Here is a 27,840-nt window from a genome sequence, read left to right as displayed (position 1 = left end):
CCGAGTTCTGCTTTGGTCTCTCTGTGTCCTGGGTGTGGGTGCGTCTGTGTGCGTTTCCTTATTTTTAAGCTGCGCATGCTTGCAATGAGAATATGGCACCTTTCTCGTTGTCAGGTCCTGGGCTCGGATCCAGATTCCGTGCGGTGGGAGACAGGCTGGCTCCGAAGGGCAGAGAAAAACACGTTTGTTGTCCAAAGTCCACCCTGGGCGACCGGAGAGCTGCTGCAGGCGAGCAGGTAAAATCCATGCCCCCCCCTTCCTTGGCTTAGTTTGCACTTAAGATATCCCCCCTAAACAAATTAGTTTAAGCATGCAGAGAAAGGGAAAGGCATTGCATGTTTTTAGCATTAGAGAGTGGCATTTTGTGGGCAAAGTTGTTTATAAGTGTGTATGTATGTGTGTGAGAAAGAGCAGACCCCCTCAGGGAAACCTCGACTTTTCGAAGATCTGTGGTTGATCCTCCCCACCCCCCGAAAAAATCCCCAATTTTTCTGTGCTCAGTCTGTGATTTAAGCACTTACGCCCTGGATCGAAAGATTTTGCACGGGTAACTTTGGTGGAAGCAGGCCAAACGAAGCTCTGGATCTCGTTAAAAAAAAAGAGGAGAGAAGACCCAAAATCTCCGCCTCGGCTCCTGAGATGTTTTGATTCGTCTTTCCGGAAACCGGTCCATCTGCTCGGGACGAGAAGAATAAGGAGCAAACGTATTTGTGCATTCAAAAGAACGGGCTGCGATCCAGGAAAAATGAATGCTGTATCACAACAGTAAGCTTTAAGGTGCCTTTAAGAAGCCTCCTGTTCAGACTTTCAGGGGGACCTTTGTTTCCCAGAAAAAACAAGACATTATTATAATTATAAGTGACTGGAACGCAAAATTAGGGAAGAAAGTAGAACCAAATGTTGCTGGAAAATTTGGCCTGAGGGGAAGAAACGAGGCAGGAGAATGTCTCGTGGGGTTCGGTGAAGCCAATGCTGTTGTTTATCAAAAAATAGATGCTTCAAGCAACCAAGCAGATGGCTATACACGTGGACGTTGCCATATGGTCAGTTCCGAAATCAAATAGACTGCATAATCGGAAGCAGTCGACAGAGAAGCTCAATTCTCTCTGCCAAAACAAGACCAGAAGCAGTTTGTGGTATTGTTCGTGAACTGTTTATATCCAACATGGGAGTAAAGCTGTAAAAGAACCCTAAAAGAATCCTAATGCCAAAATATAATCTAATCAACATTGATTTTAAAGTCCCACATAAGGAACAGATTTGCATTATCAAACTCAATTGACTGTGAAACCGGTGGGTTGAAACCAGAAATAGGATTACGGGAAAATGAAAAAAAGACCATTCCTGTAGTAAAAAGAAAATAAAAGCCTAGATGGATGACAGAAGAAATTTTTAAAATTTCAAAGGACAAATGAGAAGCAAAAGTAAAACATGACAGAAGTAGAGTCAGAACCCCAAATGCAGTTTTTCAGTGACTGCCAGCTAGAGGCAAAGATAACTAAATAACTAGGACAAAGAAACAGAGAAGAACAGTAAAAGGGAAAAACAAGATATTTTCCAGAAGATCCAAGATATCAAAGGGAAATGGAAGCCTAGATTAGGAATTCTGAATGACCAACAGGGAAGCACACTGTGACTAGGAGAAAATAAAGAGAAGGTTTAAACAGTATACCAAATACCAATATTTTTTAATATTTATTCTATAGTGTATTTATTGCATACTATATTGTAAACTGCCCAGAGAGTGGCAACACTAATGAGGTAGAATAGAAATGGAAATGAACAAATATACAGAAGAGATAAAAGGATGTCAGACTCCTTTGAAGAGGAATCGTGTGATGATGAACCTGCAGTTCTAGAAACTGAAGTGAAAGCTGCTCTGGAAGCACTAGGAAGAAATAAATCACTAAGGAAAGCAGCAATGACTAGAAATGACTTTTAAGGAAAGTGAAAGAAGAAAGTTACAAAGCAGGATTGCAGCTGAAAATTAAAAAGGCATAACTCATGACTACAGAACTACACGATTTTAATGTCGACTGTGAAGAAATTGAAACACTGTAGTGACAGGTTTTGTATTCCTTGGTTCGATTGTCCTTCCAGATGGAGACTTCAGCCAAGAAATCGGAAGGCGGAGACTCAGAACAGCGGCAGTGAAGGACTTTGAAAAGATTATCAAGTGTAAGGGTGTGTTGTTGGAGACCAAAATCAAGATAATCCACACTCTTGTATTTCCAGTCACCATGTATGGGTGTGAAAGATGGACAGTGAAGAAAGCTGACAGGGGGGAAAAATGGATTAATTAGAAATGCGGTGCTGGAGAAGAGCTTTGTGGATGCCCGGAATGGCCAGAAAGATGATTAAGTGGTTTTTAGACCTGAACAGAAATGGGCAGAAATGACAAAACGGAGGCAGGCCAGATCTCTTTAAGAATTAAGGCCCTTGATTATTCTGTTCACCCATGGAAACAAGAACATACTGAATAAACAAACGAAGCAGCCTGCATTAATTGAGGAAATATGTGTGCGGAATAAGTTTATGAAAACACACACACGTTGGAACGCTTTCGGATTGCAATTATTCGCTTGGAACAATGAACAAACCATCTGGCTCAGCCCGTCTGTTCCCCTCTTTTGAACCTGCCTGCCTTAAGGCGGAGGCGGAGGGGAGGGGGGGTCAAGCACAGTCCTCCAGATGTTGCCGGAGTGCAAACCCCATCTGCCCCGGCGAGCGTAACTCACGGCGCAGGATACTGGGTGTTGTAGTCCTCTATGACATGGAGGGCTGCATTTTGCTTTTACCCCAGTGGGTGAAGGAAGCTGGATTGGTTCCCTAAATGCAAAATTCCCTTAAGCCGGGCATGAAACGGAACATGGAAAACAGTCCCCGGACCCCATTGGCTGGGGATTCTGGGTGTTGTAGTCCAAAAGAGCACCAGATCTCTGTAGTAAAAAATTTCCCCTGCGAGATGTTTGCCATTCAGCTGTAAAAGATGTCCCTGCTAGATATCTACCTAATAGTTCACCTGTTTTTCAAGACTAGGGCTGGGTGCGAAATTTACCCGTATCATATCATCCTTTTCCCCCCAGGAGAGTGCATTGGTGTAGAAGTGGAAAAAAAAAGAGCAAGGGAGGAAAAATGTGAATTTTGCCTCTAGTCTAGGAGGTATCTGAATTGACAGCGTGTTTTTTTTTTTTTTTAAGAATTAAAATCCCCACTGAACAAACAACATTCCTCCCTCTGGGTTTGCACTGGCAGCCACTCGGTGATTTAAATCAGATTTTGAGATTTGATCTCGGCTTCTCTGCCAGGCACCTCGGGGGCCTGGTTTTTGAAGGGGGGGTGAGAAGGCCGAGGCACATTGAACGAATAAATCCAGATCCATGGAGCTTCCTGCCAAGTTGCTCCCAAGAGAGGCAGTGTGAGATAGTGGTTACAGTGTTGAATTGGAGGCGGGAAATCCAGGGGCTGTTGTAGTCATTAGGTGTAACCAAATTACTTCCAATGTAGAGCATGTTAATCAGCGAATTCTCCCCCCCCCCCAAGGTTGGGTTTTCGACACTCCTCTTCAGGTTTTGCCATCTCAAATGTTGTGGGTTCCTGTATCATGTCAATCCATCTCACATTAAGTCTTCCTCTTTTCCTACTGCCTCTTCTTTTCCCCTGGATCATTGCCTTAAATCAAACTTAACCAATCAAAGTCAGGGTACAGGATCGCTGCTTGACACCAAAAATCCCATACATGATTTGACTTTTAAAACGATTTTTATTGTGTTTTGTCGTGACTCCTAACCAGCACAGGATAATCTCCCCAGTGGCCAAACTTCAATTTGGCAACCCGTGGGATTTACTCCCAAGGAAGTCTCTGGTCAAACTGGCCTCAAAAGAGTGGTTTCCTGTGCGTATTTACTTACGAGTAAGCCCCCAGGGCAGTCATGAGGACCTACCCATGAGTAGGCATGCCTTGATCGGGCCTCTGCTGGCCATTGAACGTCTCCTTTCCCATTTAATCGCACTTAATTGCAATTTAATGTTTTTTTTAAAACTTTAATTGTAATCCATTGTAATTTGATTTGTTTTTCAGTTTAATCGCCATTAATTATAATTTAATTTAACTCGATTTTTTAAAAAAAGTGAACATATTTTTTCCCTTCTTCAGATCCAAGCCCTGAATGTTTAAATGAGAATTATTTCTGGCACGATTTGCGGTTTTTTTAAAAAAATCCGCTGTGCGGATTTGAATATTCATAGAGGGGCGGGGCCAGAGAAGGGGCGGGGCCCGCGGGATCACAACAAAGCCACGTGCCCGGGAGAGGCGGGGCTTTCCCGGGACCGGAAAGAACGGCTCTGGCTGGTCACGTGACTGGAAGTGGTTTGAGGAAAAGACTGGAGAGACGCGCGGGTGGGTGGTGGCGCCGTTCAGACGGGACGCGTAAGTGGAAATACGGGTTTGGGGGGCTCAAAAAGAGAGGTTAGGAGAGCTGATGAAGAAATGCAGGCAGGAATTCATCAGGTGCAGCTTTTTCCTAAGCTGGGAGTCAGCATCTAAAGGGGGAAGCTGTGCCAGTTGGATTTCTGCCTGGTTTGCAGGGGCTTCAGGGCTTTTGAGGACCTGGGGTGGTATTTGGGGGAGGGGGGCAGCTCTCCCTGTTGAGTTTCTGCCTGTTCTGAAGGTCTTTCTGGCAAGGAGGTGGCATAGAGGAGCAAAACCGCCCCAGTTTTATTTCGGCCTGTCCGGTCAATGCTGAAAAGCATTTGCTGGCGTAGATCGGTGAGATTTCTGCCTGGCACCCGAGCAGAATTAGAGGGCCGCAGGTGGTGGCGCATTATTGTTACCTGGGTGTGAAATCCGCACCACGTAGTTGAATATTCCATTCCGTGCCAGCATGCCAGCCATGTCCTTTACCTGGACGCTCCATTCTGTCACCCCATCATCATCATCATCATTTCCCTCTTTAGCTTCTGTTCTGTGCTTTCTGGACCCATCCATAGAATCCCGGAGTTGGAAGGGGTCTGCCTGTAAGGCCATCAAGTCCAACCCCCTGCTCAATTCAGTCATCATCCTCCCAAAGTTTTGGGTGCGATGTCTCCCTTTGGGAGCCTTTTTCAACTCCTGCAAATCTCAGTGTGTTTGTGAGCCTATATTCACACTCTCTGGCCACCCTGCCTGTTTTTTTTTTCTGTTTGCAGGCGGAGTCGTTTTATTCTTATACGCCTTGGCACCCCCAAGACTGGAAGGCTGGATTAACGGATTAACCACAGGTAAGTACTAGCATGGGCAGGAGGGGTGGGGAAGGCTGTGGTACAGTTTTGACAGGCAAAACATGTCATTCCCTGTTGAGAAAATAATAGCAATCAACCTGATCCTGCCGATTGTTCCCTCTTGTACAGTAAGTAAAAGCAACTCAAATCTTAACACTCTCCTTCCTGTGGCTGAAGGGAACTCCTAACCAGAGCAGCGGGATGAGTATGGAGCCTCACAAGGCAATGGCCATGTGCCGTGTGTGGTTCTGCCCCAAAGGTGTTGGAAGATAGGAAGCCTCCAAAGGTTGGCTGGGAAATTAAATATCTGGTGGCCACCAAGAATTCTAAGATTTTTAATGGGGCATTTCATGCAGGATGTTGCCGAGTCGCACCCCCGGGTGGGCGTATAATTCAAGCCAAGCTAGGCCTGAGCTTGTGGGAAGGAAAATTTTCCAGTTCTTGCAGAGCAGGTTTGGGAAATGGTGTTGCGTCGGAGGGAAGAGCTGCCGGTTGCAGCTGTGGCGAGTTCTAATCCCAGAGGCCTCCCTCCCAGTCCCCGGCCTGGGCCGCGGGAGAGAAAAACTGCCTTTTTCTTGCCGTCGGAGGTGCCGACTGGAAGCGTGGAGAGCAGTTGGCGCGTCCTTGCATGAGCTGAAGGTGGGCCACAGATTTGGGGGGGGGGAGCAAGAGATAGGCCACAGATCCTTCACAGTGATGATGATGGTGCTGGCCATCGGGAGTGTGCAGATGCACTGATGTCCTGGTTATAAAAAGAGGGGAGGGGAGTTCCGGCTTGCTCTTCTATCTCCGGTCAAAGCTTAAGATTTAACTTACTTTGCTGTAGCTGGTTAAAAAAAAAAACCCAAACCAGACCTTGGAAAAGTTACATTTTGGAGTCTAAGGGCCCAGAATCCCCGAAGCCCACATCCTGGGAATTGTAGTCCAGGAACACACACCCCATCCTTGAATGCCCCCCCATCTCAGGGGTGGGGTAAAATACACAACTGGGTGGGAAGACCTGGCGGTAGAAAGAGGGTCAGCCGATTAAGAGGGTCAGAACAACTTCTGAGCATGTTCGTCGTCCTCCTCGTTTAGGGTGCAGTGGCTAGGTTTCGTAATTCTCTTAATTTTTATTGGTTTGTTTGTGTTTATTAATATCTCTTTCAGCTTGCCAGTAACGGCACGAGTGGGATAGTATGTAAAATTTAAAAATAAAGAAATAGGACCTTTAGAAGCTGGAGGAGAGGTTGGGGCGATCGGCTTTATGACAGGGGATTCAAAACCAGTTACAGATTTAGTGTCTCAAAGCAGCTGGTGACCCTAAAAGAGAGTAGACCCATTGAGCGGGTTGGGCTTTACACAAAGGTCGGCTTGATCCTCAGGGGCAGATTCAGGAGCTCTGCTCCAAACTGGGACGACCGAATGGATTTAAGCTTCGAATTGAACGGCGTGCAGGGCTCCACGGAGCTTTGTCGAAGAGTGTCGTGTGACGCTGAGGGAGGGCTTTTTGGCTCGAACGGCCGGCGCCTCCTTGTCTGATCTCGCTGTCGAAGGGGGAATCAGATCGCCCCGGGGGGGTGGGTACTTCCAGCGCCCCACCCCAGACATTGGTTCTAAGAGACTGCTCTGAATATTGCATCGAAAGCTACCAATAAATATATGCGAACTAAGCCAATTCCATTTCCCTAATCCTCCCGTTTGGCAGGCGTCCTTCCCCCGGGGCATCCCCAAAGGATTGCAGCTGAATGTATGCCTACGAACAGCCAAGAGCGAAAACCTTGTTTATCAAGCTTTACCTGGTGAAAGGTTTCAAATATCTTATCTTTTTCTGGGCTTGAAGGTGGCCTGGAAAACCGGTTCGAACTAGAATCAGGGTGTGCCCCTTGGAACCGTATCGCCACCAGTGCTTAAGAACACAAGACTCCGTGGGGTGGAGGGATTGAATTGCAACTGTATGCCCCCCACCCCACACAGCTGCACCCTTGGGGAGAGGATTGTTGATTCTCCGAAGCGCCCCAGGCAAAAACCTGGTGGGATCCCTTCCAAAATGTAAGGCCGAGGTCCGCCGTTCATCTGGGTCCCTGGGAAGTTACGATCCTGGGGCTTTCCCTCTTGCTTTTACTCAAGACTGGTTACGGTTAGGGAATGAATGAAGAGCAACTTAAACAACACATACGCACACTGTGGGGCCAGGGTTGAAAAGGCCAGAACGAGGCAGGGACGTTGGGTTTATTGACGACCGCTCTAAGACTCGTTGATCGAGCCTCGTGGGGCAGTCGTTAAACGCAGTCCAAACTCTGCTGGCAACCTGGATTCAATCCCAGGGAGCCGGCTCAAGGTTCACGGTGGGGCTGGTCTGTAAGCTTTGCTTTTTGCTTTACGTGGTGCTGCAGCCTTTGAGGAGCCATGGAGCACATCAAGAAGACCGTGGATCAGGCCCGGGCGGCTTTCGACACGGGCAAGACGCGCCCCTTGGCTTTCCGGATCCAGCAGCTGAAAGCCCTGAAGAGGATGGTGCAGGAGAGGGAGGAGGATATTAAATCTGCCCTCAGGAAAGATCTCAACAAGGTCGGCCTCTTTCTGTTTTACTTTTTTTTAAGCTAGGCATTGATGCAGATTCTGGAATGTGGTGGCCGGAACGTTGCCTGCTCAGACCTGTGGCTTTTGCTGGGTCGGGTCCCTGGGAAATCTGGGGGTGTCCCTGGGAAAACGGGATACCCTCTTTCCCTTCCCTCCGAGGGATCCTTCTGGGAAATCCTTAAGCCGAAGCTTTCTCCCAGAACGGTCCCTCGGAAAATCTGCGGCCTGGGCTTTTCCTTGAGCGGCTTGTGCACCACGGCAAGCCGGTTGTGAGTTTTGCAGCGGTGGGGCCAGGACGCCCGCCTTCCTAAGGGCCTTTGAGGCGATCCGCCCTGGCGCTCGCCATAAAGCTGTGGCTGTGAAGGCTAAACGCCCGTGCTCTCCTCCTTGCTCTGCCCGCAGAACCAGTACAGCAGCTTCAGCTACGAGATCATGAACGTGCTGGCCGAGATCACGGACACTGTGGAGAGCCTCCCCACGTGGGCGGCCCCCGAGCGCATCCCGAAGACCGTCATGACCCTGGGCGACGAGGCCTACGTCCACCGGGAGCCCTTCGGCGTGGTCTTGATCATCGGAGCGTGGAACTACCCCTTCATCCTCATCATCCAGCCCCTGATCGGGGCCATTGCGGCAGGTAAGGGGTGGGTGGGCCGGCCGGGGGGCGATGGGTGTCGTAGTCCAAGGCCAACGTTGTCCGTGGACGTCAAAGTTATCCTAAATAGAAACGGGTTGTGCCTGCAGTGCCCCCCACCGGGGGGGGGTGCCTCTAGTGCCTACCCCCACCCTCCTTCGCTCGACTTGGCAAGGTTGGCTTGTTGGTGGCGATCTCTCTCTCCCTCCTGCGTTTTTCAGGGAACGCCGTCGTGATCAAGCCCTCGGAGGTCAGCGAACACACCGCCAAGCTGCTGCAGGACTTGATCCCCGAGTATCTGGACAAGGTAAAGATCCAGTAGAACAGGATCTTTGGAAGCGGCCCTGAATCCATTCCCTGCCTCTCCCAGTTGGGTGCCCAGTAGCCCACCTTGGCTTTACTGGGTTAACTGCTGGGCCTGCTCAGGGGTTCAGCGATCTGGCTGCGGAGGCAGAGGTTGAGAATTCGATTCCCCCCCCCACTGGGCCTCCTTGACTGGGGCTGGACTGGATGATCCTTGGGGGGCCCCTTCCAGCTCTGCCGTTCTAAGATTGTTATATTATTGTTGTTGTTGTTATTCTGCTAGCAGAAATGCAGGCTAGGAAAGGAACTAATTAAATCGATCTGGAGGCCATGGGAAGGGCGAAACAGAACAGGAGTTGGGACGTTTCAGAGCTGAGACCGTCAGCTTCCGTTCTCTGTATCTCTCTCTCACACACGGGTCTCTCTTGATTGCCCAGGAGCTCTACCCGGTCATCACCGGGGGCGTCCCGGAGACCACAGAGCTGCTCAAGCAGCACTTTGACCACATCCTCTACACCGGCAACTCTGCGGTGGGCCGGATCGTTATGGAGGCCGCGGCGAAGCACCTGACGCCGGTGACGCTGGAGCTTGGAGGAAAGAGCCCCTGTTACATCGACAAAGACTGCGACCTGGAAGTCGCCTGCCGGTAAGACGCCGGGCGAACGTCGCAGAACACCGGGGAGTTCGATTTGGGCTTTCATGGCTGACCTTTAGAAGACGGGTAAAAACAATACGGTGTGACACACACACACACATCCACTGTACGGGTCACCCAGTTGCGTTTTGTGGTTTTCTGCCTTGTCCCCCCTTGATTTTAAACACAGACAGAAAATTGAGGCTCTGCTGTTGTGTTTGGATTCCTGCTCCCATTATCCGTCGCCAGATAAAGACGACGTAGGAAAGAGGACCGCTGCAGACGGCATATTGAAAAACAGTTCCTTTTTTCCCCCTCTTCCCTCCTCTGTCTTTTTTTCCTCTGCTCTCCTCTTTTTTAGATTTTAAGCCTGCAGCTGGTGATTTTCTTCTTTCTGGTACCTTGAAGCTGGTCCGGGAATCCTCCTCTGGAATCGAGAAGGACAAAAAAATCCTTTCCAGTAAACCAATCTCTTCTCTCTTCCTGACCTTTTCAGACGTATAACCTGGGGCAAATACATGAACTGTGGGCAGACCTGCATCGCTCCCGACTATGTGCTGTGCCACCCGTCCGTTCAAAATGAAATCGTGGAGCGGATAAAGAAGGCACTCAAGGTGAGAGTGGAAGCAGGCGAAGGTGTTCCTGTTTTCATGCCAAGTCTTTATGGACGGCTTGATCTAGAATGGGCATTGAGGAACCGTTAACCTGACAAAAGACCTGCTCCTCCTTTGAGGGGGCCTGCCATTGGCTGGACTCCGCAGGGCTGGAATGGGAGGACAGACGGCCCATCATTCACTATTTTGAAGGCCCAAGAAGATCTGTGCCCCTTAATAAATAAGATTCCCCTTTGGCTTCGATGGCATGATGTCTATCTCACTCTGATTCTTCTTTTTCAGGACTTCTACGGGGACGATGTCAAGAAATCTCCGGACTACGAAAGGATCGTGAACCAGCGGCACTTTAAAAGAGTCCTGGGCCTCTTGGAAGGGCAGAAAATCGCTCTTGGGGGAGAAGCCGATGAAACCGAGCGCTATATCGGTAGATCTGTGGCCGAAGTGGGGTTGGGTCTGATCTTTTGTGGACAGTAAAAAAAGGCACCCTATTTTAAATGGCTGGATCACTCTGGTGGTTTTGAGTTGATGTTTTGGGGGAGGAGAGGGGGCTGATTTAGGAGAGGACAAAATAGAATGTCGATTTCTGCCGCTGGATGAGGGATCCCCTTTCTTTTTAATTGGCACTTAAGGTCTCAGTCACTCACTCAATGGTCTTTGCAGGAGAAAGAATAAAAACACTGCATTACGTACAGTTGTAAACAAATCAACAGCAAATAATGAAACACGTTTAGATTTTCTCCTGCACAGTTCTCGTCGTTGTCTTGTCCTTCACCTCCTTGATTCTCCTCTCTCTCCATTCTTCCCCCTCCAAGCTCCCACGGTCCTCACGGATGTCAGTCCAAATGCCAAGGTCATGCAGGAGGAAATCTTTGGGCCCATCCTCCCTATCGTCCCCGTGAACAGCCTGGACGAAGCCATCCAGTTCATCAACAGGCGGGAGAAGCCCCTGGCTCTTTACGTCTTTGCGCGAGACAAGAAGGTAAGCGTTCCCCCCCCCCCCCCCGTTTTACAGGACTGGGTGTGCCACCCTGGATCAGATCTCCGTAGAATCATGGATTAATAGAAGTGGGACGTGCACATCCTAGCCATTGGTGTTAACGGCGTCTCATTCATAACACAGTTTCACGCTTGTTTTCTCCTGGATAAGCAAATCAGTGGATCCTGAGCCCACGGATAAGAGGGCCCTCCTGTAAATTATTTCATTCCCAGTGTTTAAGAACCAAGGTGCCTCCTTTGGCCTCTCTGGTCAGTAGAAGAGTCTGCATTTAATTTTTGGGATCTGGGCCGTAGTAAGGAAAACCTTTTCTACCGCATTCACTCCACTTTGTCCTAACCCCGGCCCTAGAAGGATCGCCTCCTATTGTTTAGGACAGGAATGTTATATTCGGGGGGGGGGGGGAAGGCTAATTCTAGACATCTTGAGGCCATTTGGGGCTTGGCCGGTGTTGCTTGCCAGACCCCCAAAATAAAGTAACGTAACTGAGCACCAACTCGCTTGTCTGTTTTATTCCTGCCTTGCCGGAGAGCGAGGTTGGTTCATCCATCGGTTGAGCCGATTTTCTGGACTTATCTTCCTTTCTGACTTAGATCATCAAGAAAATGATCGCGGAGACATCCAGCGGGGGGGTGACGGCCAACGATGTCCTGATGCATTACAGCGTCCCCGGATTGCCGTTTGGAGGCGTGGGTGAGTTTCGTGGCTCCCAGGGAAAGAGCCGGGCTGGTTTTTTTTTCCAGATTTCACGAGGGTTCCCTTGGAGTAAGACATCCCAAGTGGGGAGGATGTCTGTTCGAAATCCTTTCTTCAGGAGCGGGCCTTCTGCTACAGCCTACCTTATACGGCTGTTGTAAGAATGACACAAAGATGACGTAGAAGGAAAAAAAATGTATGTGAAGTTCTTTATCCGAAGACGATGGGGCAAAGTCCAGCCGGACTTTGGAACCGTTCTTAAAATGGTTTAAACAGTGTTAAAATAAATACAACATCAACATAACTGTGAACCCAGTGGGTATTTGGAGGAGTTGACGAGGAACCTCTGAGCTTGTGGGACTCCACCTCCCATCGTCCTCAGTCAGCACTGGCCCATGGCCTGAGAGGATGGGAGTTGTAGTTGGGTTTTTGGACCATGCGACCCATCATTCTGAAGGCTGCGTGGCTCACTCTTCGTCCTCCTTATTAGGACATTGTTGGCACAACAATAAAAGAATAATAACTATTTTATATTCTTGAGGGCTAGCAACCTGTTTTTTTTGGGGGGGGGCCTAAACCTTTTCTCCAGCTTCTGCCTCCTGTCTTACTAATACCCAAACTCTCTTCTTATGATTTGTTTAATAAGCTAAAACTTGGCTTTGCTCCAATTATACCTAGTTGGGCATAGTGGGCTGATGCTAAGCTACTAGTCCTCAATAGAGTAGAACCATTGACTCCGTGGAACTTCCAGACCTGTTAATTTCCTGATTCTACTGTATTTGGAATTTGCGGTTAGGTTTTACCCCGTTGTTTCAGTGACTAAATCATAACAATAATGAAACGGATTGCTTATCTATTATAGTTTTGGTATTGTAACTCTTGAGTACCCAGCATCTCGCTCCGGCTTCCTGGTTTGCTTCTCTAAAGTCCGATCCGCTCGACCCAGCCTTGGCTAAACCCTTGTGTCCTGTCGTTCCACAGGGAACAGCGGCATCGGGGCCTATCACGGCCGCCACACCTTCGAGACCTTCTCCCACCGCCGCTCCTGCCTTCTCCGGCCCCTGGGCATGGAGTCGGTCAACAAGCTCCGCTACCCGCCGGCCAGCCAGAAGAAGGTGGACTGGATGAAGACCTTCGTCCTGATGAAGGTGAACAAACACAAGTGCGGCCTCGTGCTCCTCGCCCTGCTGGGCGTGCTGGTGGCCTTCGTGGCCAAGGTGAGCCGCGTCCGAAGGTCTTGGCTGTGGGCCAGGGTGGCGAGAGGGCCCTCGTAGCTGCTTAAGTATCTGGGATTTCCCCTCCCTCTTCGTCGGTGGCCGGAGACGTTGGTGGGAATCTTTAAAATTATCGTCGGCGTTCTCTTGGCCCCCAATCGGGGATCGGCGATAGAAGCGAGGGTGTTTTTCCCCCCCCTTCCTGACGTCCCCTTTCCTTCATCAGCCAAAGCCATCGGAAAGCGGCTGGCTTGCACCACGACTCCCCATCCGCCCCTCCCTCCAGCCAGCATGCTGGGAGATGTAGTCCACGCCCGAAACCTCTCTGAGCTCTGCTTTTCCGCACGGTCCGCGGAGAGAGGTCTGAGCGGGAAAGGATCCAGAAAGTGTTTCAACCGGGGTTGCCATGAGATGAGGCGTTTTGGGGATGGGGGTGGCATCATCCTATGCCCGTGGAGACTGATGGGTGGGGAATTGGGGCCCATCCATCATTTTTGATTTCCCCTCCTTTTGCCTGTGGCTGAGCATCTCATGGCAAGGGCTGAATATCACAGGAAAAGAGTCACATCAATACGAGCGTAGCAGGAGTAGGCTGTACATTTCACATTTTCTCTCCCCCCCCCCCTTTTTTTGGTTCTTCCTAGAACCGCCCGGCTCTAATAAGGGCCGAGACCCTCCTGGCTCTTTGGGGAACACAGAATATTGGGTGGCTCACTAGGAGCTGATAAGATCCCTCTTCAGAACGAGGAGGTAGGAGCCCGCCTTGTCTCTCCTTTTCCGTCTTTCCCTGCATGCGCTTTATCCTCACACACGGTTCCCAACCTTGCCCCCCCTTTATTCTTCCACCAACCCTGCGAGGTAGGCCGGGCCAACACCCTGCTTCCACAGTAGAACCAAAGTCCCCTGTTGGAGAATAGGCAGGATGTGAGCGCAACGCCACCTTGCTGCGTAGGGTCACCGGTAGACTGCTTCTGGTGCTGGAGGTCATATATAAGCTGCTAGGAACTGTTCACGATTTCCCGTTCACGATTTCCCCCCCTTCTTCATTTAAAGCACCCCATGTGGTTGGCTGTCACATCTAGTGGCAGTGAGTTCCGCAGTTAAAATCAGTGCTGTGGGAAGAAGGGTTTTTCATTTCACCTGCTCTGAAGCCACCAGATATTCAACTTTGGTGGATCTGGCCCTTGTAGGAGAGAAGAAAGTCTTCCTTCGGTCAGCTTTAGCTCACTTTGCTAATACCGAAAGGATGCACGTATGGCCGTTCCATCTTGCTAATGTTTGTTGTGGGTAGACATCTGTTGCCTGGTTTAAAATCCACCCTAACTTTCCTTACTGCTTTTCTGAATTTTTGAAGACGGGCAGGGATACCCTGGTGCGTTTTCCTCTTTTTGTCCCCCCTGCCATTTTTTTCTTTCTCCTTAGCTTTTCCCTCACCTCACTCTCTTTTCTGCTCCCCTTTCTAGGCAGTCCCTCTATTTCTCTTTCTCCGTCTAAACTTCGAAGAGTTCGGGGGCCCCAAGAGAGCCTAAAGACACCCCCCCCGTGATAAAAACAAATCTGCCCTGCCCTGTACTGACCGTTGCCTCTGATGTTTGTTTTCCCTTCATTATGAACAGAACTATGTAATCATCGGAAGGATTACGTTGCCTCTCTCCTAGGTAATGAGTGTCTGCCACCTTGTGACGAAAGTTAGTAGTGCAGGCCATGGACTTATTTTAACTAGGCAGCTTCTGGATCCTTAGTCTGTGTTCGTACTTGCAGTACTGAAATTACAGATGAAAAAAAATCACAAGCTCATGCTGCTGATAAAAGTAACCTTGTTCCATAATTTTTCTTTTGTTTTGTTTTTAGCTTGGAATTATCTGAATCGAAGGTTCACCGGCCACCATAAATGGAACATGCTAATTTTAGAGGAACGGTGATTGGGTTGATTTAATATGTGTCTTAAACTTTTTTCCAATGGTCTTCTTAAGAGCATCTCCATGCACTGAAAAAAAACCTAGGTTAGTTGGGGGTAAAAACCCAGCAGCTAATAGCAGAAGAATCCTTAATGAGAACCAGTGGCATGTTTCTGCCTCATCGAAAACGTAGGCAGCAGATAAATCAAGGTTAGTAGAAATGGGGCTGTGCAGGATGTGCCATTTGGTAGGTTTCGGTCTCACACTAAAGCACAATGTGACACAAGAATGGGGAAGATGGTGATCCTCCAGATATCCTTGGGTTGAAGCTCTAGCCTGGTGATGGGAGTTGTAGTCCACCAATATCTGAGGGGCTGCCCCTTCCCTGTCCTTGATGTAAGGGGATCTGGACATTGTAGTCTTCAAAAGTAACTTCTCCTCCACCACCAATGCATCTCTGCTACCAGTCCTGCAGTCTCGTAATGTAATGGTGGTTTGTTGTGACCTCTTGTGGTAACAAACCATGGTTAGAGTTAACCGTGTTACGTTGGAAACAACTCGGCTTCGAACTGCGGCTTCACCTCCAAAACGCCTCCTGCACCGTTGCAGGGGTGTTAATTTTTAAAAAAGTTAAAAGATGGGGCTCACATCATATTTCCTGTCCCCACCCCAAGCCAGTAAGTTTCTCTTTTTGAAAGCAATAAATATGGTACACATCATAAACTAATGTATATGTAAAACTATTACTAAAAAAATCACTAGATAATTTTATATTTTAAAATTGTGTATTCCTAAAATAAAGATATTCTCAAACATATGTACTAAAACTCCTGGGTGTCGAAAAATTAAACAATATTAATCCACGACTGAAATAAAAGATTTTATTGGCCTAACACAGAGATTCCCGATTCGGCCTTATTGCTTCTGGCTTTTAGTGACTTCCGCTGTCCGTTTTGATGGGTCTTTATAGTTCCGTTGAATATAAAAATTGAGATGGACAATTAGGGCTTTGAAGTGTTTCCGGCTTTGGACTACAGCTCCCATAAACCCCATGCCCCTGGTCATGCTAGCTTGGGGGGTTTTGAGGTTTGTAGTCCTCAAAAATTAAGTTTTGAAAGGTCTGTAGAACAATTTCTCTTTTGGAGGAACACATTCTCTGTTTAACAAACAAGGGCTTGGAGCTGTTTCGAACCACTTCTGGCTTGCACACTTCCAGAGTCCTGGGTTCGAGTCTCATCATTGACCGTCAGCTGACTTTAGAAACAAGACATAGTTGTGTGTATCCTAGCATCTGGCTTCAGATCGCGCCGGAGTGTTGTTGTGTTGTTGTTTTTGGCTGTCCCCGAACCCACCTGTCCCTTAAACCGTGAAGAGCCGGATCAGGACCCCCACCGCCAGGATGCCGACGGCCGCCCCGGCAGCCAGCCCCCTCCGGACAATCAGCTGCTTGGTCGTCAGGATCTTGCTGACGGTGGTCGTCCCCTGCCCGCTCTCGGCCTGGAAGGTCGTCCCGTCGGCCCCAGAGAAGCTGAGGAGCACCACGCCATTCTGGCCGTCCGCCCTCGATCCTGCTGCGCACAGGGGAGAAGAATTCGAACTCAGCCCTTGTGCGGCAAGAGGTAAGCAGATAAAGGATGGAGGCTCTCGGAAAAAAAGACCCTTTGGTTGGGAAAAATAACTTTCCTCGCGAGAGGCGTCCGATCGTGACACCCGCGTTCCCTACCGAAGGAAGGTGCTGTCTTGGCGGGGTCGGGAACCGAGTTTGAATCCTCCAGCGGTGGCCTCTGGGTCAATCCTGCACGGTGCTGAGCCTAAAAAAAAGGGGGGAAAGATTGAAACCAGTCTGTGCGTGATGCACTCAAGTTGAATTGTTTAGCTGAGACAAACAGAACCCATTTTTAATTAGAGTTTTGCATCCAGTGATATAAATAAGCTTTAAAATGCCAATATCCTATTACAATATTTTTTTAAAAAGCCCATTTGAAGCAGCTTGCAAACCAGGGTGCACGCTAGGTGAATTTCAGTGGTTGAAAACCAGCTCGGTTGGTAAATAAATAGTTAGAGATTCAACATATCCATGTATATGTTACTGGTGTTTGGTTTTTTTTTAGATTTTTTAAAAAAATGTGTGATGATGTTAAATTTAAAAATATATATATTAAAAATAGAAATCGTTCTAAATGTAGGATACCAGCTCAACAGAAGTGGTCTGAAATGGATGGGTTGTCAAGATAGGCTTAAAATATGCTTGTTAATCCACTTCCATGGAGGGGAGACCTAAAATACCTTATTTCTTACGCCCAACAATTTCATTAATCTTAAAACCTGGGTCCTTGATGAGGAGAACATGGGAGCTGTAGTCTCAGAACATCAGGCAGGCCCAGCGTCCCCGTTCCGATCCGGACTTTGGCCCTCAGGCAGCAAAATCGGTTGGGTCGGTTCTGGGAAATGAGGGATCTCTAGCGGCGTTCTCCCCCCCCCCCCCCCCCAGCCCTGGCTGAAGGCGAAGAAGCTTCCTTTACCTCTTCCGCAACTTGCTTCCAGTTCATTTGGACAATGTAGATGATGGAGCAGGTGCAGGAGATCAAGGCGCAGATGATCATTCCCACCCAGAGGCCTGAGGGAGGAAAGAGGGAAGTGTTAAGCCATGGAAACTGAGCCTCTCCCCTAGGGAGAGCAGGATTCGCCCTCCAAGCTCGCTTGAGGACAGAATCCTGCAGCAAGCAGATCTTGTGATGTTTGCTTATCTGCAAACTCAACAAATATTAGCAACCATTAAGATTAAAAAGAGAAAGCTTACTTTACATGAAGTCAGTCCTTCCATAGATAGAGCAGGAGGAAAGGGTCTTAACTTAGACACGGAAGCCCCCCCCCCCCAAAGCTAACTTCCAAGTATGGAAAAAGGTTCTCCTTGCAGTTCTGATTTTTTCCCCTAACAACAAGGAAGAAGGGAGCTTGAAGGAAGAGGAAGGAGAGTACCAGTCTGCCCATAGATCTAGAGAAGATAAGACGCGAATCCCTGGCACCTATCAGTCCAATTTTGGCCACAAAAAGCAGCACGACGCCCACGGGTAAGCCGATGATGTAGTAGCCGATGGCGTTGAAGATGGCCCCCAGCTTTTGCTTCCCCGTGCCCCGCAAGACACCGCTGGTGGTGGCCTGTGGAAGAGAGAAGAGGGAGGCGTTACGGGGGGGGCACCCGGTTTGACGCAAATCTCTTCTGACAGCACGTGGTTCCGTTTCAGGGGGAGCTTGGCCAGAACGAAATGTGCCCCCAAGCTTTTCAGACGGTCACCAAGAGAGAATGTAAATATTGGCATGGCCGGGTGGGAGGAACTTGGGGCATGGTCGGTCAAAGTCCCTAAATTTCCCAACATCTGAAATAACTTCGATTCTGGGCCTTTGGCGAAGAGAGGACGGGCGCCCGGTTGCAAGAGCAAATTGGGGGGGGGGATTTTACTCACGGAAAGGGCTTCGAATAAGTGGAAGGAAATGTAGACGGGCATTACCCAGGAAACCAGTGCGATCACCTCTCTGTTTAGAGAAATAAGGGTGGGGGAGAGGAGTTATATCAAGGAAGGTTCTGGAAGCCGAAGTGAATCTCCAGTCTGTTTGGGGGGGTGTCACGGAATACGCACAGACATCCCTCAAACTCATCATGATCCTGTCGCCTTGCCCTTAGTGAGAGGACAGCCATCAAAAGCAAAGTAAGCACACACACACCCAAAAAAGCTGTTTTTGAGGGGGGGGCCGTTGTGATGCTCCCCCATGCAAAAGAAAAATCCCCGGATTTAATTTCTCCACCCTTTGAAGCCTCCAGAGAGAACATTTCTAGTGGGAAAGGGGGTTAACGGAGCCTTGGGGGGGGGAGGAAATCCTAAAATAAAATACAGTAAATGTAAAAGCAGAACTGGGCGTGCAAATCACCTCCGTGTCTGATTTTCTAAATTCTTATTTTATTTGGAGGGGGCGTCCGGGGGTCATTTCTAGGTTAGAACAAAGTGACAGCTATATTCATTCATATTTTGCTAATAGGGGTTGCCCCCTTGTTTAAGCAGGTCTCTTGCCACCCCCTCCGGCCTTCAGGAGATCCAGTTACTAGGAGGTCACTGGGAAAGTTCAGTGGTGCGTGAGACAGCTCCCGAGTTCGAGGGGTTCACGTTGGGAAGGAGGTCTGGCTTCCGGAGTGGATTCCCCCATAATACCCCCCCGTAGGCGGGACAGAGAAGCCTAGTGGTGAGGTCAGAGCCAAACCACGGAGAAAGCCCATCGTGGTTTCCATCTTTCTACCGACGGATTGAAAAGTGCGTTGTAGTTGAATGGGCAACACTCAGGTGTACTGCCGAGCTTAGCTATTGCTAAGGACCAGAAGAGGCCTCGTTTGCTTTGCTAATGGGACGGCCGATGTTTCTCCCCCCCCCCCCGCCCTTTCTCTTTCTGTCTGAAGGATTTAGGAATGACCCAAAAGCTTGCTCGGGGGGAGGGGGGTCCCTTCACTCACTTGTCGCTGGTAAATACATAAGCCAGAACATCTTTCGTTGGGGTCAAGACCATGCTCATCAAAAGGAAAAAAAACACTGGAGAATTAAAAGAGAGAGAGAGAGACGGGTTGAAGCAGATAATGGAACGGGGAACCAGATGTTTTTACAAGGGGGAAATGTCCAGGAACTTCCCTGGTGGGCCAGCTCTGTGGGGAAAGAAGCAGGACGGCACAGTGGTTAGAGAGCGGGGCCTAAATTTCCCACCGAGCCGTGAAATTCGCTGGATAACTAACGAGCCAAGATCTTGAGAGTCTCAGGCTAATTTACTCAAAATATTGAGCTCCACAAGCCCCCCACCCACCCACCCAAAAAAATATAGAATTTTTAAACTTTTATTTTGGTGCCACCTCCCAATATTTGCTGACAGAGAGAACAGCCTTACTTTCCACAATGGTAGGGCTGGCCCACTATGTTCTTTCTTTCTTTCTTTCTTTCTTTCTTTCTTTCTTTCTTTCTTTCTTTCTTTCTTTTTGATGTTGTGATGCTTTTTGCTGGACTTGCCCCAAGACAAAACAAGAGGCTTACCTGTACACAGCATGGAGACCACTGATGAATTTCTGGCTTCTTCTATGTTTCCGGCTCCCAAAGCGTTCCCAACCTGGACGCTGACGGCGGCCCCGATCCCAAACGGAATCTGGAAATGGGGGGGGGGGGGGTTAGAAAGGTTAGTGGCGATCCCAAATTATGGGGGATTTAGGGAGGGGGGTTCACAAATACAGTAGGACCCCTGTATCTACGAGATCAGCATCCACAGTTTCACTGATCTGAAAATATTAATATTAAAAGAAAAAAACTAGAAATATGTATTTTTGCCTATGTATTTACCAGAACTGGCCACTAGAGGGAGACAGAGACCATTCTATGTGTTCCTGTAGTCTCTGGCTCCCTCTAGTACCCAGTTCTGGTAATACATGGTGAAAATGCATATTTCAGGATTTTTTTTCTTTTATCATGCTATGTCGAGTGTTGAGTATTATCTGCAGTTTTCATAATTCATGGGAGATTGGAACCAATCCCTTATGAATATGTGGGTCCTTTTGTATTTTGAAGAGCAGGTTCCTCAAAATAGCCCACCGCCCCAGGAGATGTCTGGAATGGCTTACGCCGTGGATGGATCCTGAATCTGGAACACCCCCCCCCCAAAATATATGGTGGTGAGGAGATCTATAAGAGGGGTTCTCACCATGTAAACGACCGTGGCAACTTCGTAAATTATGGACTGAGCCGAGAGATCAAGGACGCTGAGCAGGCCTGGGAAAATGGGAAGGGGCGAGGTCAGAAGCATGGATCTCATGCTTTGTGTGCGCTCCTCAAGAGTAAGGCTTCTTGAATGGTTGTTTGATCCACATGCTGGCACATCTTCCCCTTTTGAAAACAGGGTTCCTACATTTTCTGGCATCCTGCTTTCTTCCCCTTATCTTTTTGATTTTTGAGAAACCCTCACCATCCTCCAACCCTCTTTTAACAAAACAAAACAACAACAAAAATCTGTGATTCGAAATTATGCATCTATGTAAAAAAAACAGTGAAAAATAACTTTTTACATTAAAGAATAAGCAGAATGTTTTTTCCTGCTCTAATATAAGAGCATGTAATTTACCTTAACAAATGCTAGAAACAACGATGAATTTAATGTGAAAGAGGATGAAATGCTTCCAGTAGCTTCCCTGCCCTGGGGATTTAATTTATTTATGCCTCCGTTAATGACAAAGTTAGAACATTTAATTTATAAATTCAGTATGGCCCAACTCATGTCTTAAAGCGGGGTGTGGGTGACTTTCAGAGGCTATGGGGCTGCAGCCCCCTTAGCGGCCCTTGCCAGCATAGCCAGTAGTAGGGGATGATGGACATTGTAGTCCCACAACATTTTGAGGGCCAGCCTTTTACCTACCTGTATGAAAATGCATGCAAACAAAACAGAGCTTAGACATTACTTGTAAAAAGTAATTCATTTCCAGTTACTGTTTCAGCCGTCAAAAGCATGGAACGATTGTAGGTTTTTTGTTGTTATGTTGATGTTTTGAAAAGTAATTGCTTCGTTCCTTGTTTCCTAAAGGTAACTAAAATAGTTACATTTTAGTTACTTTGAAGGAAAGGTGCTGACTGCAACTAGCCAGGAGCTCATGGTGGAAAACACGCTCTTATCCTGCCTGCCTCATGGTAACCTTAACACCAACAAACGTTGAACTATGGGCTATTCATACTGCCATCCACTTCTCTTATGCAAAAGTAACTTAGAAGTAACTAAATGGTACTTCAGCTGTGAAAGTTATAAAAACAACAAACTACAGTTACACTACACAGGGAATTACATTGTCCCTCATTAAGTGCCAACTCTGATGTTTTATTTATTTTATTTATTTATTTGATTTATATCCCGCCCATCTGGTATAATTATACCACTCTGAGCGGTATAATTACCTTGTTTTGTCTTCAGTACAAGAAAAAGGAATGAGACGTAACTTAAATGTAAACAGTTCCATTTACGGCCATGCTGAAGTAGGCGTGGCCCGGCCACTGGCTCCACCCATCTCCCAAGACTCCTCCCCTTTCCCCAGCAGACCTATCAGAAAGCTTCCGATCTCGAAGGTCCACCATTCAATACACGTCATCAGCATGCTGGGCACTGCTAAGGACATAAAGACGTCCCATTCTTGGAGGCATTCAATAGACCAGCCTGGGGAGGGCAGTGAGACAAAACAGAGGGGAGGGAAAATATATATATATCAAAGGGTGACCAGTCCGTCGGAAATGGAAGTCTCAAATAACGGAGGGGTCCTCAGTGGAGAAAAGGGGGGGCGCTTTAAAGTTGCATTACGTTATGTGACATGAAAATTTAAATTAAATTAAAATGAAATAAAATATATTGAAATGAGTTAAAAAATAAATTACATTAAAAATAAATTAAAATAAAATAAATTGAAATGAATTAAAAATTAAATATTAAATTAAAATATATTGGAATGAATTTAAAAATTAAATTAAATTCATACACACACACACACCCGTACCTCCCCAAGTCTCCACGTGGAGCTTCTTCCATCGAATGTAGAGAAAGAGAGCGATCGCTTGCGAGTATTGAGCGATGGTGTTGGCCCACGCTGAACCCCTAGGAGAGGAGTCGAGGGAAAATTGAAAAGCATCCTCTCCTTCGAAGGACAAGGGGAAAGTTTATATTCCAACATTTACAGGCGGGCTGATGTGTGAAGGGTGGGTCGGTGGGTTTTGGTTCTGTTTTTGGACGAGAGCCATTCCCCCGGCAGCTGGGGAGCCTGGGCTTTGTCGTTCTAACCCTCTTACCACGCTGCAGGCTTCTGATAAATTAGAATTATTCATTGCAGGGAAACAGAAAGCAAATAGATCTCCCCTGCACCATTATCGGGGTTGTACGGTTGTGGACTAAGGGGCCCGATTAGACTACAACTCCCAAGATTCCCCCCCCCCATTTTGAAATGAAAATAAATAAATAACATTTCTTCTAAACTTCCCATAGTCCCAAGGGGAAGAGGGAGAGCCTGCTCTCTCAAAATAGGGATCTTCTCGCTCAGCCTAATTCCTTACGTAACTCCCATGTCAAGCTCGTAGAGAAAGACGTAGTTCGCAACCAGGTTGACGATGTTGCCGGCAATACCACAAAGAACCTCTGGCCAGATGATTCTCTGAAATAAAATATATATATATTTGGGGTGAGACAACTGCAGCCAGTGGATTTACAGGTGGATCATGGAAGTTGTAGTCCACAAGGTCCCCCCCCCCCACCGTGTTTTAGCCATTGGACTAGCACGTCCTTGTTGACTCATCTTTAAAAATGGCTGGAAAATGCTGAAGTAAAATAGTTACTTACTTGATTCTGTAGATACCTGGTCTCTACTTGATAAATAAATGCTGCCTGCGGAAGTGGCGGGGAGAAGGGGTAATTAGTTCAACAAGTGCAGATTGTAAGCAATTCTATAGGTTCCATTACCAACAACAGCAGCAGCAGAGACTTACAGGAAGTGCTGGGATGAAGATCATGACATACACTTGTGTAAGCCTAAAGGAAGAGAGAGAGACTGGTAGGAAAATAAACCCCACATAAAAAAAACTTGGATCCCTAAGTTATTGGCTCCAGGCTTGTCCTTTCCAGAACTTGTCATAACCTCTCTTTAAATAGAAAAGCTTTGGGTCTCATCCTTTTCAATATCTAAGGTTTTGACTATGAAAAAGACACAGCACAAAAGGAAAGCATAAGAGGAGGGCAGAGGAAAACAAGTCAACTTGGGTACTGGTTATGAACTCTCTCTATATCTTAGAGAAACAATCGGTCGTAATGCGCTTGTGACAGAGTGATAATGCTGCCTCTCGCTCTCCTACACCAACCTGGAGACATCTGGGTCCTGTCGGATGAGAAGTAGGAGTTGCTCAGTGTTGATGAAGACCGCCCAGCATGGAAAGCAGAAAAGCAGGAGGATAAGGATCCCTCGCTGTAAGATGACGCCCACGCGCTTCATGTTCTTCCCGCCATATGTCTGGGGAAAGAAGACCCATTCCCCCAGCACTAAGATCATACATGTCTAGATTTTTGGGCTTCAGAGCCCTGCATCCCCAGCCGGCGTGGTCAAGGTTCAAAAATTCTGGGAGCTGAAATCTGAACGATGGGAAGGGTCCATGTTTCTGCATCCTTGCTCTAATGTTCAAGGAAAGAGGGACCTTCTTGACCTCCCCTTTCAGCCTGTGGCATGAAGAGAGCTCATTTCCCACAATCCCCGCACCCCCCCCAGATCAGGAGGGAAGGATGATGGGAGTTGTAGTCCGCACCCAAATTACTGGGGAATGGAATCAAAACTAGGCGTCGTTTGCTCACCTGAGAGATTAACGTATCGCAGGCCGAAGACAAGCCGAAACCTACAGAGACACCAGTCACATTTATGACCTGGGCAGCCGAAGGAAAAGGGTCCAGAGGAACAAGGAGAGAAAAATTAAGCCAATCCAATTAAGAGGCACACGCTGAATTATTTCTTCTGTGTTTTTTTTAAAAGGTCCCCAGGAGGAATTCAGAGAAGTTCCCTATTTATTTATTTTTGCTCTGTATGTACGATTCATGCTTTCTCGATGGCTGTTGACTCATCCAGAGACACGATGGTGAAACTCTTCGTGTAAAAAAAAAGTTAAAAGGCAGAGAAGGCTTTGAAAAAGCAGAATTCGACTTACCGCAATGGCCAGCGTGACAGATGCCAACTCCACTTTGCCGAGGTGGCCGCAGAATATTGTGCTGACGACATGGATCAGAAACACCAGTAATTGAATCAGCGTCTACGGGATAGAAAAAAACCAACATTTTAAGAGACACCCGCCTTAAAACCACCACCGTGCATCTTGGGAATAATGTATTTTAAAGTTTAAGCATACTGGAAACCCACATAGCCTTCTGGAGATGGTCTGATTTCAAGCGAGGTTTGACATGATGAGGCATGATGGGAGTTGTAATTCAGTAGTATCGGGAGGTTCTCAGGGACCACCACCACCACCGCTTAGCACTAGATCAATATATTCGGTGTGGGGATCTCGCCACATCTTGGTAGCAAAAAGCATTTTTGTTTGGGCAGAACGAACTTTGCTAGACCTGAATTGTCAACTGGCGCAGCACCTCAGGTCTTGAAAGGGCAGCTTAGACTCAGGCGGCAGCGCCAGATTTGTTGGAGGTAACAGAGCTTTGAGGGAAATGTTGTTTTAGTAAAACAGTGACAGAGCAGAGACCAAGAAGGCTGCTCTCCAGTACAGATCTTCGACAGGAAAGAGAAGCAATCCATTCAAATAACGCTTGTGGCTGTAATTTCTCCTCTGCCCTGTCAATTTCACTTGGTATTGCTGCCAAGCATGTGGGTCATGCCAGGGACGTCCCTAGACATTTTGCTGCCTGAAGCAAAAGAGTGAACATCCCCCCTTGCCCCCACCAAGTGGGGATAAATCGTACTCAGAGCCAGGCTAAAGTAAATCTAGCAAAGGAAATGAAGAATTCCCCAAGCACCCAGTTAAAATACCTGCAAAATAAATCTCTTATTTACTGTCTTTTTATTCTTACGAGCTATATGGATACCCTGTCATTTCAAATGCACCTCCCTGTCTCTCCATCTTGCTCCTTACAACCGCCCCGAGAGGTAGATCAGGCTACACAAGAGAGTGGCTGGCTTCAGGTTGCCTAGCAAGCGTTGTAGTGGCCAAAGGAGGATTCAAACCTGGACCTTCCCAGTTTCCATAAGACTTTCTCCCCATGAGGACTACGTTGGCCGATCTCCTGAGATTGAAAAGCGTCTTCATTTGGACAGGAGGGTCTTATGCTGGACCTGAGGTGCCGGCTGGCACAGCACGTCAGGTCTTGGAAAGGGCAGCTTAAATCCGAGCAACAGAGCGGGATCCGGCGTTGCGGTGAAGAAACCGTCGAGCCGGTCTCAGGACTTACCAGGGGTGCTGCTAAGATCAGGATCCTCTTCGCCACCTCCCAGAAGTTGGAAGGAAAGAGTCGGCATAAGTTGCCGCATCTCCACGGAGCTGGCTTGATGCCCGGAGCGCCAGGGGGTGGATTCTCACCAACGGGGCCCCCCAAATCCATCAGTGGGTGGATTTCCTTATCGATAGCGGGGCGAATCCAGGCCGATTTGAGACGTGCCCGAGCGGATCCGTGCAGGTTGATGGCTCCGAGCTGTCGTGGATCAGCCTTTCTCCTCCTCGATCATCACGCTTCTATAAAGTTGGGCAAAGGGTTGAGGAGTAAAGTCTCTCTCTCTCTCTGTGTGACCAATCCAGGCGCTTGGGGACGGCCCCCCGGGTGCCAAAGACCGGCGGGAACTTGGCAGAGAGAGGCTCGAGAGAAATCCAAAATAACAGTCACGGGGTCGAATTGCTCCTGAGATCTCCTTGACGCAAACGGGGACACCGGCCAGATATATCAGGAGCGGCCTTACTCAGAGCCGGACTCCTGCAGTTTGGCGAGAAAAAAAAAACACATCCCCCAGCTTGGGAAAGGCAACCCGGGCCAGTTGAGACAACAGAATGAATCAAGGCACTAGCCCTCATGGAGGAACGGCGAGGCCTGCTGTCAGAAACGCTGCTTGGGTTTTTCGGATTATGTTTTGCCGGATTTATAGGTTTTGAAAAACCGGCTAGTGGGTGTGATTGAGGTTTCCTGTATTAGATCGATCCATCTCATATCTGGTTTTCCTCTCTTCCTGCTGCATTCAACTTTTCCTAGCTTACTGTCTTTTCCCATATATAACAAAACGCGAATTTAAGTTCTGAATAATTCGGGATGCTGTCTCTTCAAAAAAAATCAACTTCTCCAACTTTCGGTTTCTTTTAGGGAAGGCCACAGACATTTTGTGGCACTCAAAGGCTGTCAACGTTTCTATTTTGGCATTCGTGGTTGGGTGACTCGAGCCACGAAGGCGGGCGCAGGTTTCAAACGGCATTAAAAGGTTTGACCAAATAAATTCTGTTCGTCTTTTAAGATCTGAAAGCTTTTTCTCTTCTTGGTTTTAAAGGAGATCTGTAGCTGTCTGGGCAGGCCAGTCCATTTAAATGTTTTTTTTTTTTTAAACCAGATTATGTTAATAAACAGTCAAACTCTGTGAATTTACTCCTGATGCAGGTCAAAGGTAGCTAGTTTGAGATTCGCCTGAAGCATCCGCAGTCCACTTAGGCCCATGAATTGCAGTAATTTGGGAAATCTCCCAAGGTCGGTTTGCACGGTGAAATTCCTTTCCACTGAGTCGCCTTGTACCTTGAGTCAGAAAGAGGCGAAATGTGTTAATTATTTCTCTTTAATTTGGATTTGTAAATCAAGTTCTCCAGGAAGCGAGAAGGTGGAACAAGAGATAACCTGAAGTCGTTCAAGGTTGGCGCTGCCACAATGCCGTGGAAAGATTCATCTCAAAAACTCCTGATGTGTGTAGGGGATGAAATGTGGAAATGTGCTACAGGAAGTGGTGGCCTTTTATGGTGCTAAAGCCTGCTTTTGAAATAGGGAATGAGAACTGCATCGGAACTGTGGAAAAAGAGATGAAGATGTAAAGGATCAGAAGAAGAAATGAAAAATAACAGGAAACAAAGAAAGAATGGTTGTCATTATCGCAAGTTTGTCTATTTTTTAAAAAAAACACACTGAGATAGTTTCAAAGCAATGGAGAAGAATACGAAAACAACATGCTACACCCCTTTGAGAGGTGCCACAGTTATCTGTTCAGCAGGCAGAAAATTAAACAGGAAACCTGCAAAATATAATGGAGAAAATTGTAGCGATAACGTGGGGTTCATCTCAGTAGCCCCTAAACACCACTCAGGTATGGAGGGCTTCCAGCAGATTGAGGAATTTAAGCCTTTTCATTTTCACTAGGGGCAGGTCTTTTGCAAAGCAAACAGCTCTTAATAGCCCACCCAAGAACCCGCAGAGATATTTTGCATTGCACCACAAGAGGAGCATGTAGCGGTCTGTTCAAAACCTATCCCCCCTCCCTGAACC

At 47.7% G+C, this 27,840-nt stretch overlaps 3 protein-coding genes across 8 annotated transcripts in view; 2 read left to right on the top strand and 1 right to left on the bottom strand.

Annotated features, from left to right (window-relative positions):
• Nucleotides 1-110: 110 nt before the first annotated feature.
• Nucleotides 111-15,700, top strand: LOC110087384 (aldehyde dehydrogenase family 3 member A2). Of its 4 annotated transcripts, none has more exons than XM_020809048.3 (13): nucleotides 111-236; nucleotides 5,188-5,259; nucleotides 7,635-7,809; nucleotides 8,224-8,455; nucleotides 8,674-8,759; nucleotides 9,193-9,401; nucleotides 9,886-10,003; nucleotides 10,286-10,427; nucleotides 10,816-10,982; nucleotides 11,591-11,690; nucleotides 12,675-12,910; nucleotides 13,552-13,657; nucleotides 14,759-15,700. In XM_020809048.3, the coding sequence occupies exons 3-12, from the start codon at nucleotides 7,648-7,650 to the stop codon at nucleotides 13,630-13,632; spliced, it is 1,533 nt and encodes a 510-aa protein (XP_020664707.3). In that variant the 5' UTR covers nucleotides 111-236; nucleotides 5,188-5,259; nucleotides 7,635-7,647; the 3' UTR covers nucleotides 13,633-13,657; nucleotides 14,759-15,700. The 4 variants fall into 4 exon arrangements, with proteins under 4 accessions (XP_020664707.3, XP_020664706.3, XP_020664709.3 ...); XM_020809047.3 differs by lacking the exon at nucleotides 111-236 and adding an exon at nucleotides 4,289-4,429; XM_020809050.3 differs by lacking the exons at nucleotides 111-236; nucleotides 13,552-13,657 and adding an exon at nucleotides 4,289-4,429 and having other exon boundaries at nucleotides 12,675-12,841.
• LOC110087411 (multidrug and toxin extrusion protein 2) lies at nucleotides 15,670-26,168 on the bottom strand. Of its 3 annotated transcripts, none has more exons than XM_072978596.2 (17): nucleotides 25,786-26,168; nucleotides 24,537-24,638; nucleotides 24,190-24,230; nucleotides 23,706-23,854; nucleotides 23,337-23,379; nucleotides 23,191-23,235; nucleotides 22,908-23,005; nucleotides 22,358-22,455; nucleotides 21,910-22,023; nucleotides 20,530-20,597; nucleotides 19,872-19,980; nucleotides 19,307-19,382; nucleotides 18,270-18,339; nucleotides 17,832-17,964; nucleotides 17,328-17,422; nucleotides 16,529-16,616; nucleotides 15,670-16,376 (listed from the first exon to the last, which is right to left on the bottom strand). In XM_072978596.2, the coding sequence occupies exons 1-17, from the start codon at nucleotides 25,862-25,864 to the stop codon at nucleotides 16,165-16,167; spliced, it is 1,620 nt and encodes a 539-aa protein (XP_072834697.2). In that variant the 5' UTR covers nucleotides 25,865-26,168; the 3' UTR covers nucleotides 15,670-16,164. The 3 variants fall into 3 exon arrangements, with proteins under 3 accessions (XP_072834697.2, XP_072834696.2, XP_072834695.2); XM_072978595.2 differs by having other exon boundaries at nucleotides 15,670-16,373; nucleotides 24,190-24,258; nucleotides 25,786-26,167; XM_072978594.2 differs by having other exon boundaries at nucleotides 24,190-24,258; nucleotides 25,786-26,164.
• Nucleotides 16,401-27,840, top strand: part of SLC47A1 (solute carrier family 47 member 1) — a 27,722-nt gene continuing 16,282 nt past the window's right edge. Inside the window, exon 1 of the mRNA XM_072978593.2 lies at nucleotides 16,401-16,424. The gene's annotated coding sequence lies outside the window, so the exon portion shown is untranslated. The remainder of the gene's footprint in view (nucleotides 16,425-27,840) is intronic.

Source organism: Pogona vitticeps, chromosome 7 (genome assembly GCF_051106095.1).
Source record: "Pogona vitticeps strain Pit_001003342236 chromosome 7, PviZW2.1, whole genome shotgun sequence".
NCBI lineage: Eukaryota > Metazoa > Chordata > Lepidosauria > Squamata > Agamidae > Pogona > Pogona vitticeps.
The sequence above is the reverse complement of the archived record's forward strand: the minus strand, read 5'-3'. Positions and strand labels throughout refer to the sequence as shown.